This window comes from Ranitomeya variabilis, chromosome 1 (genome assembly GCF_051348905.1).
Source record: "Ranitomeya variabilis isolate aRanVar5 chromosome 1, aRanVar5.hap1, whole genome shotgun sequence".
Classification (NCBI taxonomy): Eukaryota; Metazoa; Chordata; class Amphibia; order Anura; family Dendrobatidae; genus Ranitomeya; species Ranitomeya variabilis.
In genome coordinates this window covers 997,534,713-997,552,280 of record NC_135232.1, presented here as the reverse complement: position 1 = coordinate 997,552,280, position 17,568 = coordinate 997,534,713, and the positions used below count along the sequence as shown (strand labels likewise).

The following is a 17,568-nucleotide window of genomic DNA, read 5'->3' as shown; positions in this document are numbered from 1 at the left end:
TGACAAAATACTGCTAGTGTGACGGCAGCCAAAAACTGAAGAAACTTGGACCAAACTCAGATGACACTCTGATGAAAAGCTGATGAAAGTCTGAACAAAATCACAGATGAAATTAGGTTTTTTTTCTCTGGAGGTTTGTCCTTACTGGATCTGATCACTTTTTTGGTACTAAATATCCGGCAATGAGATGAGATAAATAAAGCCATGTACCACTAGATGGCGCTGCAGAACAGGATAAATAAACTTTGCTTTCCTGCAGCTCCACTACATACATATTAACAAATAACCAAGCAGGACGAAGGGAGCAAAGGGCACATAGCAAAAATATGTGGCACACTTGTTCTCCTAGTAGTAGCTGTTTGAGTTAATTGTAATAGATTTTCATCTAGGCAAGTCGTGAAAAATGTTCAACTCATCAGCACAAATCCCCAAAGCCAAAGGTAGGCCTTGTTTTATTATTCCGTCTGATTTGCTAGCAGAAATGTTTGGCGCCAGCTGGCACGGCAGTGAATTCCAGTCTGTGTCAGCGGAACTGTTGGCTGTAATCCACATCAGAAGCAAAATACTTCCTGGTAGTAAAAGGAATGTTACTTAGCTATTTTCACTATTCAGATTCAGATCAATTATTATTTCTTATTAGTAAAATGCAGAAAATTAAATACTATTAAATGTGGCCTTTACATTCCCTCTAAGGTAATTCTTGCTTTCAGGTAACTCTGCATGGATATTAATTGTTTTTACCTGTAATTACTGACAATTTTCAGGGGTCCCTCCAGGTTTCATGTATCTGATAGCTACCCCTTCATTTTACCAGCATCACAATACCTCAGCGCACTACTACTACATCCTTGAACAGCTCCTTCACACACGGCTTTTAAAACATAAAACTCTATATTAGCCCTCTATCACATGTCCATGTTTAAACACGTACGTGAAAAGGCGGTACGGTGTCATCAGTTTGTCCTCACTACGTCCGTTTTTACCATCAGTGTGTCGTTGGTGTGTAGGTCGGCGCAGGGCGGTAGCTCTAGTCTTCTCCTTTGACGCCCGGCACACTACATGAGAGTGGGTCCTGGACGGATGGTAGTGTTGGTACTGTGAGGGCCTTGCACCCGTGCAGGCCGCCTGTGGCCGATGGTGTTGGCCGGTCACCACCAATGGTTCTAAAGTTAAAGGAGATTCGCATTGTAAAACACAGCCTTTACTGAACGGTAACTCGTAAGGGTTATGTACAAGGATAGCGGGTACAAAGTCTTATGGACGGTTCCCTCATAATGAAAAGCATTTTCACACACATGGTTTCCTTCCACTGTAGTCTACTCCAGGGCCAGAAAGCACAATGATTCGCCCTACATCGTCACAGCCTAGCTTGTCACCATAGTCCTGCTCAGCCGTTCCGCGTCTTGTGTCTTCCACTACTGGTGCCCTAGATCTACCGCTCGGGACCACCTACTTTTTCACAAACGCAGTCCTATTTATATCTGTTACTTTTGGCGTTTAGCAAGCTCAGGGTTCTTGTGACACATCGTCCTGTCCAAGGACTCCTTTAACCCCTTCACCACCTTGGGTTTTTCCATTTTTGTTTCCGTTTTTTTTTCTCCCCTCCTTCCCAGACCCATAACGTTTTTATTTTTATGTCAATATGGCCATGTGAAGGCTTGGTTTTTGTGGGATGAGTTATACTTGTCTATGTTATTATATATCTAAGGCTACTTTCACACTAGCGTCGTGCGACGTTGCGACGTACCGACGCATACTGTGAAAGCGCCGCACAACGGGGGCAGCGGATGCAGTTTTTCCACGCATCCGCTGCCCCATTGTGAGCTCCGGGGAGGAGGGGGCGGAGTTCCGGCCGCGCATGCGCGGTCGGAAATGCTGGACACAACGCACCAAAAAACATTACATGCAACGTTTTTTTGTGCCAACAGTCTGACGCAACACGACGCAACCGTCGCACGACGGTTGCGACGCGTGGCAATGCGTCGCAATGCGTCACTAATGTTAGTCTATGGAGAAAAAACGCATCCTGCAAGCAATTTTGCAGGATGCGTTTTTTTTTCCAAAACGACGCATTGCAACGTGCGTCGTACGACGCTAGTGTGAAAGAGGCCTAAGTGGTGAAAAAAAATTCCAAACTTTGTTAAAAAATTTTTACAAAAATTGCGCCATTTTCCGTTACCCATAGCATCTCCATTGTTTGTGATCTCGGGTCGAGTGAGGGCTTATTTTTATCTGGTTTCAGATGTGATTTTTATGTTGCTAACACCTGTTACTTGTCACAGGTGAGGTTATATATAGCATCACATACTTGAAACAAAGTTGTTTACCCACAATTTAGGTAAGGTGCCAACAATTTTGTCTTGTGAATTTTGGGGGTTTGGTGTGAAATTATGTCCAATTTGTATTTCTGTCTCTGTTTTTTTATGTTGCTCAAATGTACACAAATGAAATAAACTTGTGTATAACAAAAAGTGTCTATCTATATAATCGTCTAAGGGGTACTTCCGTCTGTCTGTCTGTAACAGAAACCCCGCGTCGCTCATTGGTCGCGGCCGGCAGGCCGCGACCAATCAGCAACAGGCTTAGTCCGGCCACGAATTGGCCCCTCCCTAATCTCCTCCAGTCAGTGCCCCCACCGTACTCCCCTCCAGTCAGTGCCAGTGTGTCGCCCCATCCCGGACCAACTTTTTACTATTGATGCTGCCTATACAGCATCAATAGTAAAAAGATATAATGTTAAAAATAATTGTAAAAATTTTAAAAAGGTGCTATTCTCACCTTCCGAAGTCCATCGATGTGCGCGATGCTGCCGCCAGCTTCCGTTCCCAGAGATGCATTGTGAAATTACCCAGATGACTTAGCGGTCTCTCTGGGAACGGAAGCTGGCAGCCGCATCGCGCACGTCGGGACAGCTTCGGTGGACGACGGAGGGTGAGTATATAACTATTTTTTATTTTAATTCTTTTTTTAACAGGGATATGGTGCCCACACTTCTATATACTACGTGGGCTGTGTTATATACTACGTGGGCTGTGTTATATACTGTGTGGGCTGTGTTATATACTACGTGGGCTGTGTTATATACTGCATGGGCTGTGTTATATATACTACGTAGGCTGTGCTATATACTGCCTGGTTGCTATATACTACGTGGGCTGTGTTATATACTGTGTGGGCTGTGTTATATACTGCGTGGCCTGTGTTATATACTACGTGGGTTGTGCTATATATTACATGGGCTGTGTTATATACTGCCTGGCTGCTATATACTACGTGGGCAGTGTTATATACTGTGTGGCCTGTGTGATATACTACATGAGCTGTGTTATATACTACGTGGGCTGTGCTATATATTATGTGGGCTGTGTTGTATACTGCCTGGCTGCTATATACTACATGGGCAGTGTTATATACTGTGTGGCCAGTGTTACATACTACATGGCCTGTGTTATATACTGCGTGGGCTGTGCTATATATTATGTGGGCTGTGCTATATACTACGTGGCTGCTATATACTATGTGGCTGCTATATACTACGTGGCTGTCTGTGTTACGTGGGCTGTGTTATATACTATGTGGCTGCTATATACTATGTGGCTGTGCTATATACTATGTGGCTGTGCTATATACTATGTGGCTGTGCTATATACTATGCAGCTGTGCTATATACTATGTGGCTGTGCTATATACTATGTGGCTGTGCTATATACTACGTGGGCTGTGTTATATTCTGCCTGGCTGCTATATACTACGTGGGCAGTGTTATATACTGCGTGGCCTGTGTTATATACTACGTGGGCTGTGTTATATACTACATGGGCTGTGTTATATACGGCCTGGTTGCTATATACTATGTGGGCAGTGTTATATACTGTGTGGCCTGTGTTATATACTAAGTGGGCTGTGCTATTTATTACGTGGGCTGTGCTATATACTGCCAGGCTGCTATATACTACGTGGGCAGTGTTATATACTGTGTGGCCTGTGTTATATACTACGTGGGCTGTGTTATATACTGCCTGGCTGCTATATACTATGTGGGCAGTGTTATATACTGCGTGGCCTGTGTTATATACTACGTGGCCTGTGTTATATACTGTGTGGGCTGTACTATATATTACGTGGGCTGTGCTATATACTATGTGGCTGCTATATACTATGTGGCTGCTATATACTATGTGGCGCTATATACTATGTGGCTGTGCTATATACTATGTGGCTGTGCTATATACTATGTGGTTGTGCTATATACTATGTGGCTGTGCTATATACTACGTGGCTGTGCTATATACTATGTGGCTATGTTATATACTACGTGGCTGTGCTAAGCGCGACGTACATACATATTCTAGAATACCCGATGCGTGTTATATACTACATGGGCTGTGCTATATATTACGTGGGCTGTGTTATATACTGCCTGGCTGCTATATACTACGTGGGCAGTGTTATAAACTGCGTGGGCTGTGTTATATACTACGTGGCCTGTGCTATATACTATGTGGCTGTGCTAAGCGCGACGTACATACATACATATTCTAGAATACCCGATGCGTTAGAATAGGGCCACCATCTAGTAATTGTAATAATTTTCTGGGAGAAATACTACATTTTCTGAAACAATTTCACGGGTGCCAACACTTTCGGCCATGACTGTATGCTGGATGACACATGGTCAGTGGAGCAAGAGATATAGATAGATACTTTGAAATAGTAAAGGCATTGGGGTGCTCAGCACCTTAAAGCAGCTGGATAATGTATGTAGTCGGCACATACAGTAGGTACAGCTTTGCTGAGTGTGCGAACAGCACCTTCGAACAGTGGAGACATATAAACAGACATAGTACATTGATGCAGCAGAGCCAAATGTGCAGACAGCACCTTGGAACAGCAGAGCTAAGATGGCCACGCAGCACCTGGATGTATTAGATATATGTGGCAAAGTACTGTGAATGCAAGTGGTAGCAGCATGCACTACTACCTACCGTAAATACTTGGTCAGTATACAGCCAACAGAGCAGTCTTTAAAATGCCTGAAAGATGACATAAGAGGGACGCACTGGGTAATCCGACGCACACTAGTATAGTGGGAGCTAGCTGCCAGGGAAGGAGGATGCAAGTCCTGCACTAGAACTGGGAAAGATGTGCGGGCATTGCAGGACCTTAGATATCCATGGTTACGAACACTGATAAAGTGACAGCTGGTAGCTAGTGGACGTAACCATGGATACCTAAGGTTCTGTAATGCCTGTACATGAAGTAAGAGACATAGCTAATCAGAAGAACTATACTAAATTTCTAATAGGAGGTATTTGCTAATGTTATAATTATTACACCTACTACATGTTGGGATAGGATCTTATAGATGGGAATACCCCTTTAAGTTCCACATTTCCACTATGCAAATTGCCTCTTCAGAGAGGAAGAGGACTAGAACTCTAGTGCCACCTACTGGAAGTAACAATCCTAAAAGTAAATATAGACCCTTCAACGAGCCTTGTCACATGGCTTAAGATAAAAGACAAACCAAAATCTCAACATTTTCACTAGTGAGGACCATGATGACTCCTTAACAACAAAAGACATTAAGTGTTGTCATAGGGACTTTGGAACACAAGGACGGCGCATATTTCAAATTTAACTTTTTTGTGTGTAAAATGGACTTTAGTATGATGTATATAGGAGCTCTTTGTTAAAAATTACATTTAAGTGGATGATCCTATGAAAACATTCTTCTTACTGACTCTCTTGTGAAGCTTACTTTATTAAACCTTTTTCATCCCCTTAGACCCCAGTCCAGAGCCTCTCACCTAGCCAAATTAGTTCTCATGCTTCGCACTGACGAGGGCCAACAGCCCGAAAAACCGTGTCTGCGAATTGAGATACTGATTTGGCTTTTATCCTAAGTCATATTGCACGACTCGTTAAAGGGTTGATTGTGACTTGTAGGATCGCTACTTCCAACAGGTGGTGCTATGGAGTTCAAGTCCTCTTTTTCTCAGAAGAGGCAATTTGCATATTGAATTTCCCAGAGGAACATTGCATGGCGAATAAGCCTCCTTACCTTGACAAGCCATAGATGGTATGTCACTCTCCACAAGGAGAAACGTTACCCCTTAGATCTCATCTCATGGTCAGCATATAAGTGGTTACAAAGAGCGTCTCTCTCTGGAGAACCCATCCTGTATGACACAGATAGCCCAGTGATGGGAATGGCGCCTCTAAAGACCACAGCCTGCAAAATAACAAGTAATCATTACTGATTAAAGAAAAAAAAAGTTTAAGCTTTTAGAAAATGATGACACAAACAAAATTTGTCTTTTGCCTGCTCCATCTGGTTATACTGACAAAAGCATGTCTTAGTAATGTTAATAGGACAGGAGCCTGTGAGCATGCTACTGCACATGCTCATAGGCAGCTGTAAGATTAATGTTCTATGACAGGATTCTGTTAGTGTAACAAGATGGCAGACATATTCATCTAGGACAGTGATTACCTCCATAATGCACATAGCCTTACAGAGACTCCCTGTAAGAAGAGTGATGATGCACAGTTACAGCATTTGTGTCCTTTGTGTTTAATAAATGGGAAAGTCAAAAGAAAATCTAAGGCCGGGATCACACATGCGAGAAACACGGCCGAGTCTCACATGTTAATACCGGGCACTGCTGGGGGCACTCGGGAGCGGAGCGTGCGGCTCCATGTATTGTTATGTGGCTGCACGCTCCGCTCCCGAGTGACAGCGGCAGTACCGGGTATTAATATGCGAGACTTGGCCGTGTTTCTCGCATGTGTGATCCCGGCCTTAGAAGAAAAATCGCAAAGTCTAGATTGCTTGTGCCTTAGAGGGGTTGTCCAATGCTTACAAATAATTTAAGAATGGGGAACACTGGCTACTGGCAGCAGGAGTGGTCCTGTAAGTAGTAGGCAACCCCTTTAAAGGCAACATCTCACTTGGTCAACAGTGCCCAATATTTCCCCCTTCCTTTCTTCCTGTTGCTCCTCTGAGGATGCCATATTTGTTATGCTCTATATGATGTGGGCCTTTTATTTAGTGCTAATTTTACAGTCTTCACAATGGGGCCTGGCTCGCAGGATTATAGGCTTTGGGCTGCCCTGTATTATTACTGTGGCCTTGATCGTGAAAATTAGCTGTAATGAAAAGGCCCATATCTCTGGAACGGTTTGTGGGATTCTAAAAAAATAAAACAATACTCAGCAGGAATAAAAGAACAAAAACTGGTCTTGACCTGGTGACAGCTCCTCTGTCCTGAAGTGATCCTCCAGCCCAGGTGTCAAATCTAACAAATGAGCTGCGACCTACACGTGACCTGTGCGTTAAACATTGGCAGATTTGGGCTACGTTCACACGTTCAGTTTTTTCATCAGTTTTTTTTCCTGTCCTGTTTTGAAAATCCGCAGCTAAAATTCAGCGCTGATTTTAGCTGCGGATTTTGATCCTTTTTCTTCTGCGGATTCCACTGCGGGTTTCCAAATGCAGTTTCCTATTGGTGCTGCTGGAAACCCGCAGCGGAATCCGGAGAAAGAATTGACATGGTACTTCTTTTTTCCGCAGGCAAATCCGCGCGGATTTTCCTGGGGAAAAAAGGATCGTCGGCACAGCGGATTTTGTTTTCCATTGGGTTACATTGTACTGTAACCTACATGGAAAACGGATGCGGATCCGCAGCTGAAATTCCGCTCCGGATCCGCACCAAAAAACGCACCGTGTGAACATAGCCTTATGCTCAGAGCTGGTTACAAGATACCAAACACAGAGCAAAAAGCTGATCACGTGTAATGCAAATAATGACCAGTAGATGGCGAAATAGGAGCGCCGACTGCTTGACGTAGTGAGGACGGAACCAGTATTAGGTGCAGCCATGCTCGGGGATGGATTGAGCATGCCTGGCTGGAGTCTGCATGAGACGGAGGGGCTGCTGGATGACTAGGCGGCAGGTATTTGTGTCATTAGCTGTCTGTCCGCCTCTGTATATAGCCTCCATCCTGCAGCGTCTATTCATATGTCCCTGGCGGGAGACATGTACATGCTGCAGGCCTGGAAATAACCTCTGCTGTACACACGAGCAAGCGCATGCCAGCAGGGGGCGCTGGGTGACAAGTAGAATGCAGGGGTCCTCTACTGTCCCCAGTAAGATTATATATAGAGACCACTGCACAGTGTTATAAAAACCAGCTTCTCTACATGTCTGACAGCCATTGTCCAGTGTCAGTTGAATTCCAACCAGAGTACACCTCATACTACTGAATGTGCTTCTGATTAGGGGATCACCTGAGTCAAGTGTTCACAATCCTCCTGCACTAGGACAAGCTGGATGGCAAAACAAGTGCTAGTAATATCCCAAAAGTAATAGGAAAGAAAAAATAACTTTTAGGCTATGGGCCCATGTTGCAGAATAGAAGCAGATTTTCTGCATTAAAACCGCACACCCTTGCCAAGGAAAACGCATGTGGATTTTGACGCGTTTTTTTGAAGCTTTTTTTCAAATACAAGTCTATGGTGGCGGAATCGCTGTGATTCCACAAAATTATTGAGCATGCTGTGTATTTTTCCACGATGCGATTCCGCTGCGTTAAAATACACAGCATGGGCACAGCAATTGCGGAATGCAATTAAAATTAATGGGATGCGTTTTGCTAGCGTTTTTTAAGCGTTTCTACAGTGGAAAAACACGGCAGAAACGCTTAAAATATGCAACATGGGCACACAGCCTTAAGAATGCCAAAGGAGTTGAAAAGAAAAGTCTTGAGTGAGGAAAAGAAAAGCTCAATTCTGGCTTTACTAGCAGAGGGACACAGTGAGCATCATGTTGCCCATAGAATGTAAGTCCGCAAGGACAGGGTCCTCTCCCCTCTGCACCAGTCTGTCACTGTAAACTTCTAAGAACAAATACCATTGATACATAGCTTAGAAATACGTACTGGGAAAATACACCCTATATTTTGGACAAAAAATCCCTGTAAGGAGGACACTCCAAAATGGTCAAACCTACAGCGAGATGTGGAGTACATAGTCCCATACACAATATAGAAAATTATTCTTAAACACCGTTTTATTAAACAATCATAAATAACAACATAATCAAATAAATATATGTACAGACTAACAAAACCAGGTACAGAATGGTGCACATACAGATAGACAACGACTACAATAGTAGCAATATGGTAGATAGCAGTTTAAATCATAACTCCCCCTACAAAGTGCTGAGTGCGATATGGAGTACAAATAGATGTGAAGCTGAGTTCCCACTCACTTACTGGGATCGCTGTATAGCAAACCACCAGACTCATACCAAGAGGGAGAAGGGAAAATGGAAAGGAGGAGTATACTGCTCGTCTTACCCATCAGTGTCTGCTTGTAGTGTGTCTGCAGCAGCCCCGACGCGCATTTCGCGTTGGGCTTCCTCGGGGGGCTGTCACTGTAAACTTGTTTATTGTAAACGATATCTATGCCTCTGTACGTAACCCCTTCTCATGTACAGCACCATGGAATTAATGGTGCTATATAAATAAATAATAATAATAATGTTGCCTCCATCCTTAAAATTTCTAAGTCGGCAGTCCATTACAACAAGGTCAAGAAGCAGACATTGGGTTTCTGTTGTGGGGCATACAGTTCCCGCACAACCTCGGACTCCCGACGTCCGGTTTCTCATGCTTGATCCTGGAGGGAGTCCACTCGCAGCTCCACTCCAGTTTCTCTCTTCTCCACTGCTCTTTCTCCCCACACTGTCTCCTACAATCTCCCCTAACTTCTCCTCAAGCCAGAATATATATATATATATATATATATATATATATATATATATATACACACACAGTACAGACCAAAAGTTTGGACACACCTCATTTGAAGTTTTTACTGTATTTTCATGACTATGAGAATTGTACATTCACACTGAAGGCATCAAAACTATGAATTAACACGTGGAATTATATACTTAGCAAAAAAGTGTGAAACAACTGAAATTATGTCTTATATTCTAGGTTCTGCAAAGTAGCCACCTTTTGCTTTGATGACTGCTTTGCACACTCTTGGCATTCTCTTGATGAGCTTCAAGAGGTAGTCACCGGGAATGGTTTTCACTTCACAGGTGTGCCCTGTGAGGTTTAATAAGTGGGATTTCTTGCCTTATAAATGGGGTTGGGACCATCAGTTGTGTTGTGCAGAAGTCTGGTGGATACACAGCTGATAGTCCTACTGAATAGACTGTTAGAATTTGTATTATTGCAAGAATAAAGCAGCTAAGTAAAGAAAAATGAGTGGCCATCATTACTTTAAGAAATGAAGGTCAGTCAGTCCGAAAAATTGGGAAAACTTTGAAAGTGCAATATACTACGTGGCTGTGCAATATACTACGTGGCTGTGCAATATACTACGTGGCTGTGTAATATACTACGTGGCTGTGCAATATACTACGTGGGCTGTGCAATATACTACGTGGCTGTGCAATATACTACGTGGGCTGTGCAATATACTACGTGGGCTGTGCAATATACTACGTGGGCTGTGCAATATACTACGTGGGCTGTGCAATATACTACATGGGCTGTGCAATATACTACGTGGGCTGTGCAATATACTACGTGGGCTGTGCAATATACTACGTGGGCTGTGCAATATACTACGTGGGCTGTGCAATATACTACGTGGCTGTGCAATATACTACGTGGGCTGTGCAATATACTACGTGGGCTGTGCAATATACTACGTGGGCTGTGCAATATACTACGTGGGCTGTGCAATATACTACGTGGGCTGTGCAATATACTACGTGGGCTGTGCAATATACTACGTGGGCTGTGCAATATACTACGTGGGCTGTGCAATATACTACGTGGGCTGTGCAATATACTACGTGGGCTGTGCAATATACTACGTGGGCTGTGCAATATACTACGTGGGCTGTGCAATATACTACGTGGGCTGTGCAATATACTACGTGGGCTGTGCAATATACTACGTGGGCTGTGCAATATACTACGTGGGCTGTGCAATATACTACGTGGGCTGTGCAATATACTACGTGGGCTGTGCAATATACTACGTGGGCTGTGCAATATACTACGTGGGCTGTGCAATATACTACGTGGGCTGTGCAATATACTACGTGGGCTGTGCAATACACTACGTGGGCTGTGCTATACACTACGTGGGCTGTGTTATACACTACGTGGGCTGTGTTATACACTACGTGGGCTGTGTTATACACTACGTGGGCTGTGTTATACACTACGTGGGCTGTGTTATACACTACGTGGGCTGTGTTATACTGCGTGCGTGGGCTGTTATACACTCCGTGGGCTGTGCAATGTACTACGTGGCTGTGCTATGTACTACGTGGCTGTGCTATGTACTACGCGGCTGTGCTATTTACTACGTGGGCTGTTATATACTACGTGGCTATGCTATATACTACGTGGCCGGCTGCGAACAATCAGCGACAGGTGCAGTCCGGCCGAATCCTGTGTATTCAATGTATTATTCTAAAATCTTCATAAACAAACTACATACATATTCTAGAATTCCCAATGCGTTAGAATCGGGCTACCATCTAGTAAAAAAAATATATATAGTGATAAGTGATTTACAGTACAATGTAATTCAATAGGAAAAATTCTGTGCTAATGGTGCGGAAAATTCCGCATGGAAAACACAGCAGATTGAAAGAAGGAGCATGTCACTTCTTTTGTGCGGATCTGCAGCGTTTCTGCACCCTTCCATTATAAAAATCCGCAGGGGTAAAAAACGCATGAAATCCGCAGCAAATACCCACAAAATCCGCATAAAAAACACATCAATTTGCACCTGCGTTTTCTGCCAGGAGATGCAGATTTTGTGTAGAAAATTCTGCACCCAAATCCGCAACGTGTGCACATAGCCTAAAAAACACACACGTAAAACGATGTGTTATGTGTAAGACACCAAAAAATTGTGGCACTCAGTACAAAATATATATTACATCATATTAGATATCTAGTAGCTGGTGAGAGGAGTCTCCTACTTTGTTATCCCATAACATGTCCCTATATAAAGTTTATCAAAGCCATTTCAGTCACTGAAAGTCCATTATGGCCACCTGGAGCAATGTTCCCATATGCATCCACCAGCTTTTTAAGGCCATTAAACCATATCAAATGCGCCCAGCATGGTGGACCTGAAGGGGGAAGAAAAGCACTTACCATGTGCTGAAGTGCCCACCGAATGCACTAATATATATATATATATATCTCATAAGACTGGAGGCACACAGGGTAAATTGTCATTTAATCTATAACCTGGATGAGCAGTCATACATAAAAAGTGCATCCAGAGATGTGTGCCAACAGTCCGTCATGTCCCATTACAGCTGCACATGACGTGTGGCTTCTCCACAATGTTGTTGAGGTGTAAAGGTTAAATCCATCTAAAAAAAATGGCTCCACTGTAGCCCAGCGCTCACATCACAGACGCATACCTAGCAACATAAAACCGATGGGATATTACATTATGCAGGTTATGTGTTTAGTGTATAAATACCCCAAATACAAGAACGATCATATTGTTCCCGAATATTTTCATATCTTCCTTCTTTTCGATACATTGACATCCAGTGACCCCACATACACTACTCACAAAAAGTTAGGAAAATGTAAAAACTTCATGCTACATAGATATCCTATCATGAAAGCAGGGCATTTAAGAATAAGCATGCAATGGTGATTTCCTCATCTCAAACAATTTATTGACGCAAAAGCCAACAACAGTGGTGGGTATACACTCCAAAAGAAAATGTCAATGTCTCAATAATTATCAAGTGGCCTTCAGCATCAATTATAGCTTGACAACGACTTCTCCACCTGTTCACCATTGTCGTTAATGTCTGCTGAGGCATGGCATCCCACTCTTCTTGAAGGTTGGCCCTCAGGTCAATGAGGCTCTGGAGTACAGACCTACGATCCTCTACATAGCGACTCAGCTGATCCCATAGGTTTTCTATGGAATTAAAGTCGGGAGAAAGTGCAGGCCACTCCATTTGCGGTCCCCAAGTCTAGCAACCGTTTCCTAATGATGCGACCTCAATGAGCACTAACATTGTCGTCCATAAGGATGAAATTAGTCCTGTGTTGTTCATGCAGAGGCACAGTGACTATTCTATGATCTGTGATCTAGCACAGTGACTGGATTAATAATATTCATGTAGTAGGGACTTGTCACTGTACCATTCGCAAAGTGTAGGGCAGTTCTGTATGGAGTAGACCCACCTGCCCATACTGTAACACCACCACCATCAAAGGCTCATCTGGTGACAACAGTGGCTGGTGCGTAATGCTCTACTTGAATTCTCCAACATCATTGGCGGCCATCATTTCTCCTCAGTGTGAATCGTCTTCCATCAGTGAACAGCTCTGAGGCCCACTGGTCCCTTGTCCAGCATAGATGCTACATGGCCCTACTGGTGTGGTCAGGTGCCCTTGCAGCTTGTCTAGCATGCAGACCACACTGATGTAAATGGTTTTGAATGTCTTGATGTTACACATGGGTGCCTCTCACCTCCTTTAAATGTGCTTGGAGTTGTGTGGAATTGCTCACAATGAAGCAGTTATCGGGGTGGGATGTGGCCAAAGGACGTTCCTTTCTGTGACTCGTCCAGTCTCTCTCTATCTCTATTGCAATCTGCTGATGACACTCTTAGCTCAGTGGTCACTTCCGTTTGAGAATATTCTGCTTGATGCCTGGCAATAGCAAGGTACTGTACATCAGTTATTAGGTGTCATCTTGGTCTCATGATGTCAAAATGCGTGATGAGGAGGACTGTATAAATATCAATTCTAATTGAACCCTTAACTGTATTGGCCGATTTATGGATTAAACATCTGCTGTGAATTTTGCCATTAAACTCCTTGTTAGAGAACAGCAAGTTGTGCAAAAAGTACTGAAATATTGCACAGTTGGACATGTGTATTCAGAAGTTTAGAGAAAGTCACATTAAGTTCACCTGAAAAGGTTAATGTGCATTTTAGGATCATTCTGAATTTACACCAGTAGTGCAAATATTCCTAATGTTATGTGAGTAGTGTACAGTGTGAACCACTGTGCCCCCAAATACAGTGATAATATCATGTGTCTACTGCCATAACAGCCACAAGGACACAGAGTGCCAGCCATTTGGCCCCCAAGTACAGTGCCAACCATAGTCCACCTATATACAGAGCTATCCATATCCTCCAAAAACAGTGACGTCCACAAGTTTCCCAAGTAGAATGACAGTTGCATCAGCAGACAATGATCTAATGTTTAAATCAGGTTTTATGATATACCATATTTTTCGGACTATAAGATGCACCGGACCATAAGACGCACCCCAAATTTTCAGATGGAAAATAGGGGAAAAAAATGTGTCAAATGGGGGTCCGTCTTACCGTCCGAATTCAGCTTACTGGGGAACTAGGCAGCACTGGTGGAGAGTGGTCACAGGGGGTGTTTGGTGGTCCCAGGCAGGTGCGGTGGCTTCCGGGAAATCCCATCCCAGGCAGGAGCGGCGGTTGTGTGGGGGGCTTTGCGGGCATTTTGTGAAAATCCGGAGGCCCTACACTTCCATTGCTGCGATGCGGTGGCCTCCGGGAAAATGGCAGCCGGGGGCGACGCATGCTCAGATTGAGATCTCAGCAACGGCTGCCATTTTCCCAGAGGCCACCGCATCGCAGCAGATTGAGATCTCGTTGCCGAGATCTCAATCTGAGCATGCACCACCCCCGGTGGCCATTTTCACAAAATGCCGGCGAAGCCCCCCGCACCACAGAGCAACACCGCCAAACTTGCCACACCAGCCTGGGAAGGGAGTGTGATCGTCGGACAGGGACCACCGCGGAATCGCCCGACTCCTGCTGCCACCACAGTATTTGTAAGTATATTCCGACTATAAGACGCACCCCCATTTTCCCCCAAATTTTTTTGGGAAAAAGGTGCGTCTTAGTCCAAAAAATACGGTGTATATTTTTACAAATTTTGAGCTTTCTTTTTTGGGGGTTTTTCATTTCACAATCTGTATGAAAACTAATTAGAACTGTAGTAATTTTCACATTATGAACCTTGGATATTTTAGACTCTTAACTTCCTGTTGTTTCTTGAAATTCATATTATCAGCAAAGAACACATTTAGACCCTCTGTTTTGTATTAAAGCATCTAATGAACAGGTGCAGAGGTCATTGCTGCTGTTGATCAGCCATGAGACATGCAGCCGCAGGGGCTTGAACATGTTCTTCGAGCACACCGAAGTCACTCGGTTTGCACATAAGCATGCTCCAAAAACATCTTATCTGAGTACGTTCGCTCATCACTAGTTGCTGCCATTGCTGAGTACTGTTGAACCTGATGCATAGGTGGAATTTTAGATTAAGAAAAAATGTCTGCCAGCCCCTCCTCCAAATCTGTTCCTGAGCTACTGGTACTGTAGGATCATAAAATTCCTGCTTGATTTTCTTGCAAGTCATAACATAAAATATAGAACCTATTCTATAGATAGAGGTTATTCCTAGATAATAAATTATCATCTATCAGCCTGAGAATGCCAGCCCCCAGCTGTCTGCTTTAGCTTGGTAGGTTGTGAAAAAGAGTGGGACCCCACAACGTTTTTTTAAAATTATTTAAATAATTTAAAAAAACTGGAGTGGTGACCCCTCTATACTTGATAACCAGCTTTGTTAAAGCTGACAGCTGACGGATGCAGCCCGCAGCAGTCAGTTTAGCCAGGCTGGTTATCAGAAATACAGGGGAACCCACACTGTTTTTTATTTATTTATTTAGAGTGCAGGTGTCGGCTAATGAATACTCCCATCCGGTTCTGCCTGCTCTCGCTGTTATTAGCGGCAGCAGGCGTAGACTGATGGTGGTAGTAGTAGTCCCATCAGCCGACACCGGTGACCAGAGGTAAACTTTTTACCTCTGTTCACACCTGTGGGCACACGCTGACCAGTGTTGATGAGTCTACTGCTGATCAGGAGTACTGTTTGCTAAGCTGTTATCACATGACAAACACCCGGTGTTCGAGGTGCCGAACCCAAACGGTAACACGGACTTCCTGGTGAAATCCGTGTTTGGTGTCCATGCCCGAACAGTAGGTATTCAGTATGGACGCAGAGCTTTATTGTTTGGGTTTGCCCATCTTTATGACTTACATGCCCATATAGATGACTTTAGAGGGTTGATCCTAATGACAGATTCCCTGTAAAACGTGTTGTGATCTAATGCTAGGGTAGGGTAGAGGTTTAGGCTGCTGTGTTTAGCTTTGCTCTGATAGCTGAACGTGAGCTTTATAACTGTCTAAAATGAAATTGGGGTAATATCCTCTTTGGGAGTTCCCTATTTTTAACTTTTTTTTTTTTTTACATTTATTTTCACAGCTCGTTAAACCGTCAAACGCACAATGAAAACTTAAGTTATTTATTCTTTTTTTCCATTTTCTTTCCTCACACACAGACATGAATTACGCCCGTTTTTTGACAGCTGTTAGTGCGGCCAGGCAACCCTCACCCATAAGAGCAATGAGTAAGTATACATATAACATTATAATAAAATGCGCTTACATTAATTATTTAAGTGATTGTGAAAATACAACCAAGAAATATAACTATGGAACCATTTGGGGTTTCACATTTCAGTGATTTGTTTGAAATTAATGTAAAATACATATAAATTGGTTCTTTTGTCTGTACCAGATCTACAGCCATATTATCCACTGAGAGACGCAGCGCTGCAGATCTGGAAACTGGTCGGTCAAAACAATACACTCTTAATTCTGGAAAAAAAAATCCATCCCACAACATAATAAACTAAATATATTTTGGACACTAACCAGGGTTGCCAATTTTACATTTTATTTTTTTCTGTATAAATTATCAAAAAATCACGGACAGACAATATTTTTTACGAACACACCGGAAAAATATAGTAAATCATTCTGATTATAAGTGATACATGTCTACAGCCTATATTGTAGTTTTGATATGATGACGTTGGCTGCATCAACAGTAAACTGTAAAATAGCGTCAGTTACAGTCAAAATAATCTGTATAAATTTGTTAACCTTTGCAAAAAAAAAATCATGGACGCCTTCAATGTTTTTTTTACGGACAGGGAAAAAGTTCTCTATTTATATGGACTGTCCTGGAATTTTCACTGGTCAGCAGTAACTGACAGCCGTCGCTAAAGAGTGTGCAGAGTTGTGCTGTCAGCTACAGTCAGTATTTAGCTTCGGCCATTGCCAAAGCAAAATTCAGCTGATTGGTGGGGTTCCCGAGTGTCGAACCCCCAGCAATCTTGAATAATTGACCCATTCTTGGGATAGGTCATCAATATTGTATGCTTGGACAACCCCTTTAATATAACATCTCAAATTGAAAAAGGGCTGTAGTAAAACTGATCACCATCTTCCAGGCCTGAGAATACATGTCATAAAAGCTGACAGGTTAATTTAGGAAACAGACATCAATTTGCCCTCCTTGTCACATAAGACTGCAGTGTAAGAATAAATGCCAATTGATCCGCTCCGGAGAAATGCATT

At 43.2% G+C, this 17,568-nt stretch overlaps 1 protein-coding gene and 1 long non-coding RNA gene across 4 annotated transcripts in view; one reads left to right on the top strand and one right to left on the bottom strand.

Moving 5' to 3' along the window:
• Nucleotides 1-266: 266 nt before the first annotated feature.
• AADAT (aminoadipate aminotransferase) overlaps nucleotides 267-17,568 on the top strand; it is an 84,648-nt gene continuing 67,346 nt past the window's right edge. The window contains exons 1-2 of one of the 3 annotated variants that reach the window (XM_077279500.1): nucleotides 267-440; nucleotides 16,485-16,553. In XM_077279500.1, the coding sequence (XP_077135615.1) occupies nucleotides 404-440; nucleotides 16,485-16,553 (106 nt within the window). In that variant the 5' untranslated portion in view covers nucleotides 267-403. Of the gene's footprint in view, nucleotides 441-7,852; nucleotides 7,960-16,484; nucleotides 16,554-17,568 lie in introns of those variants that run through there. The other 2 variants (XM_077279501.1, XM_077279502.1) reach the window with 2 other exon arrangements.
• The window catches only part of LOC143792970 (uncharacterized), a 113,886-nt gene continuing 102,401 nt past the window's right edge, over nucleotides 6,084-17,568 (bottom strand). The window contains exon 3 of the long non-coding RNA XR_013220013.1: nucleotides 6,084-6,235. This is a non-coding gene — a long non-coding RNA (uncharacterized LOC143792970). The remainder of the gene's footprint in view (nucleotides 6,236-17,568) is intronic.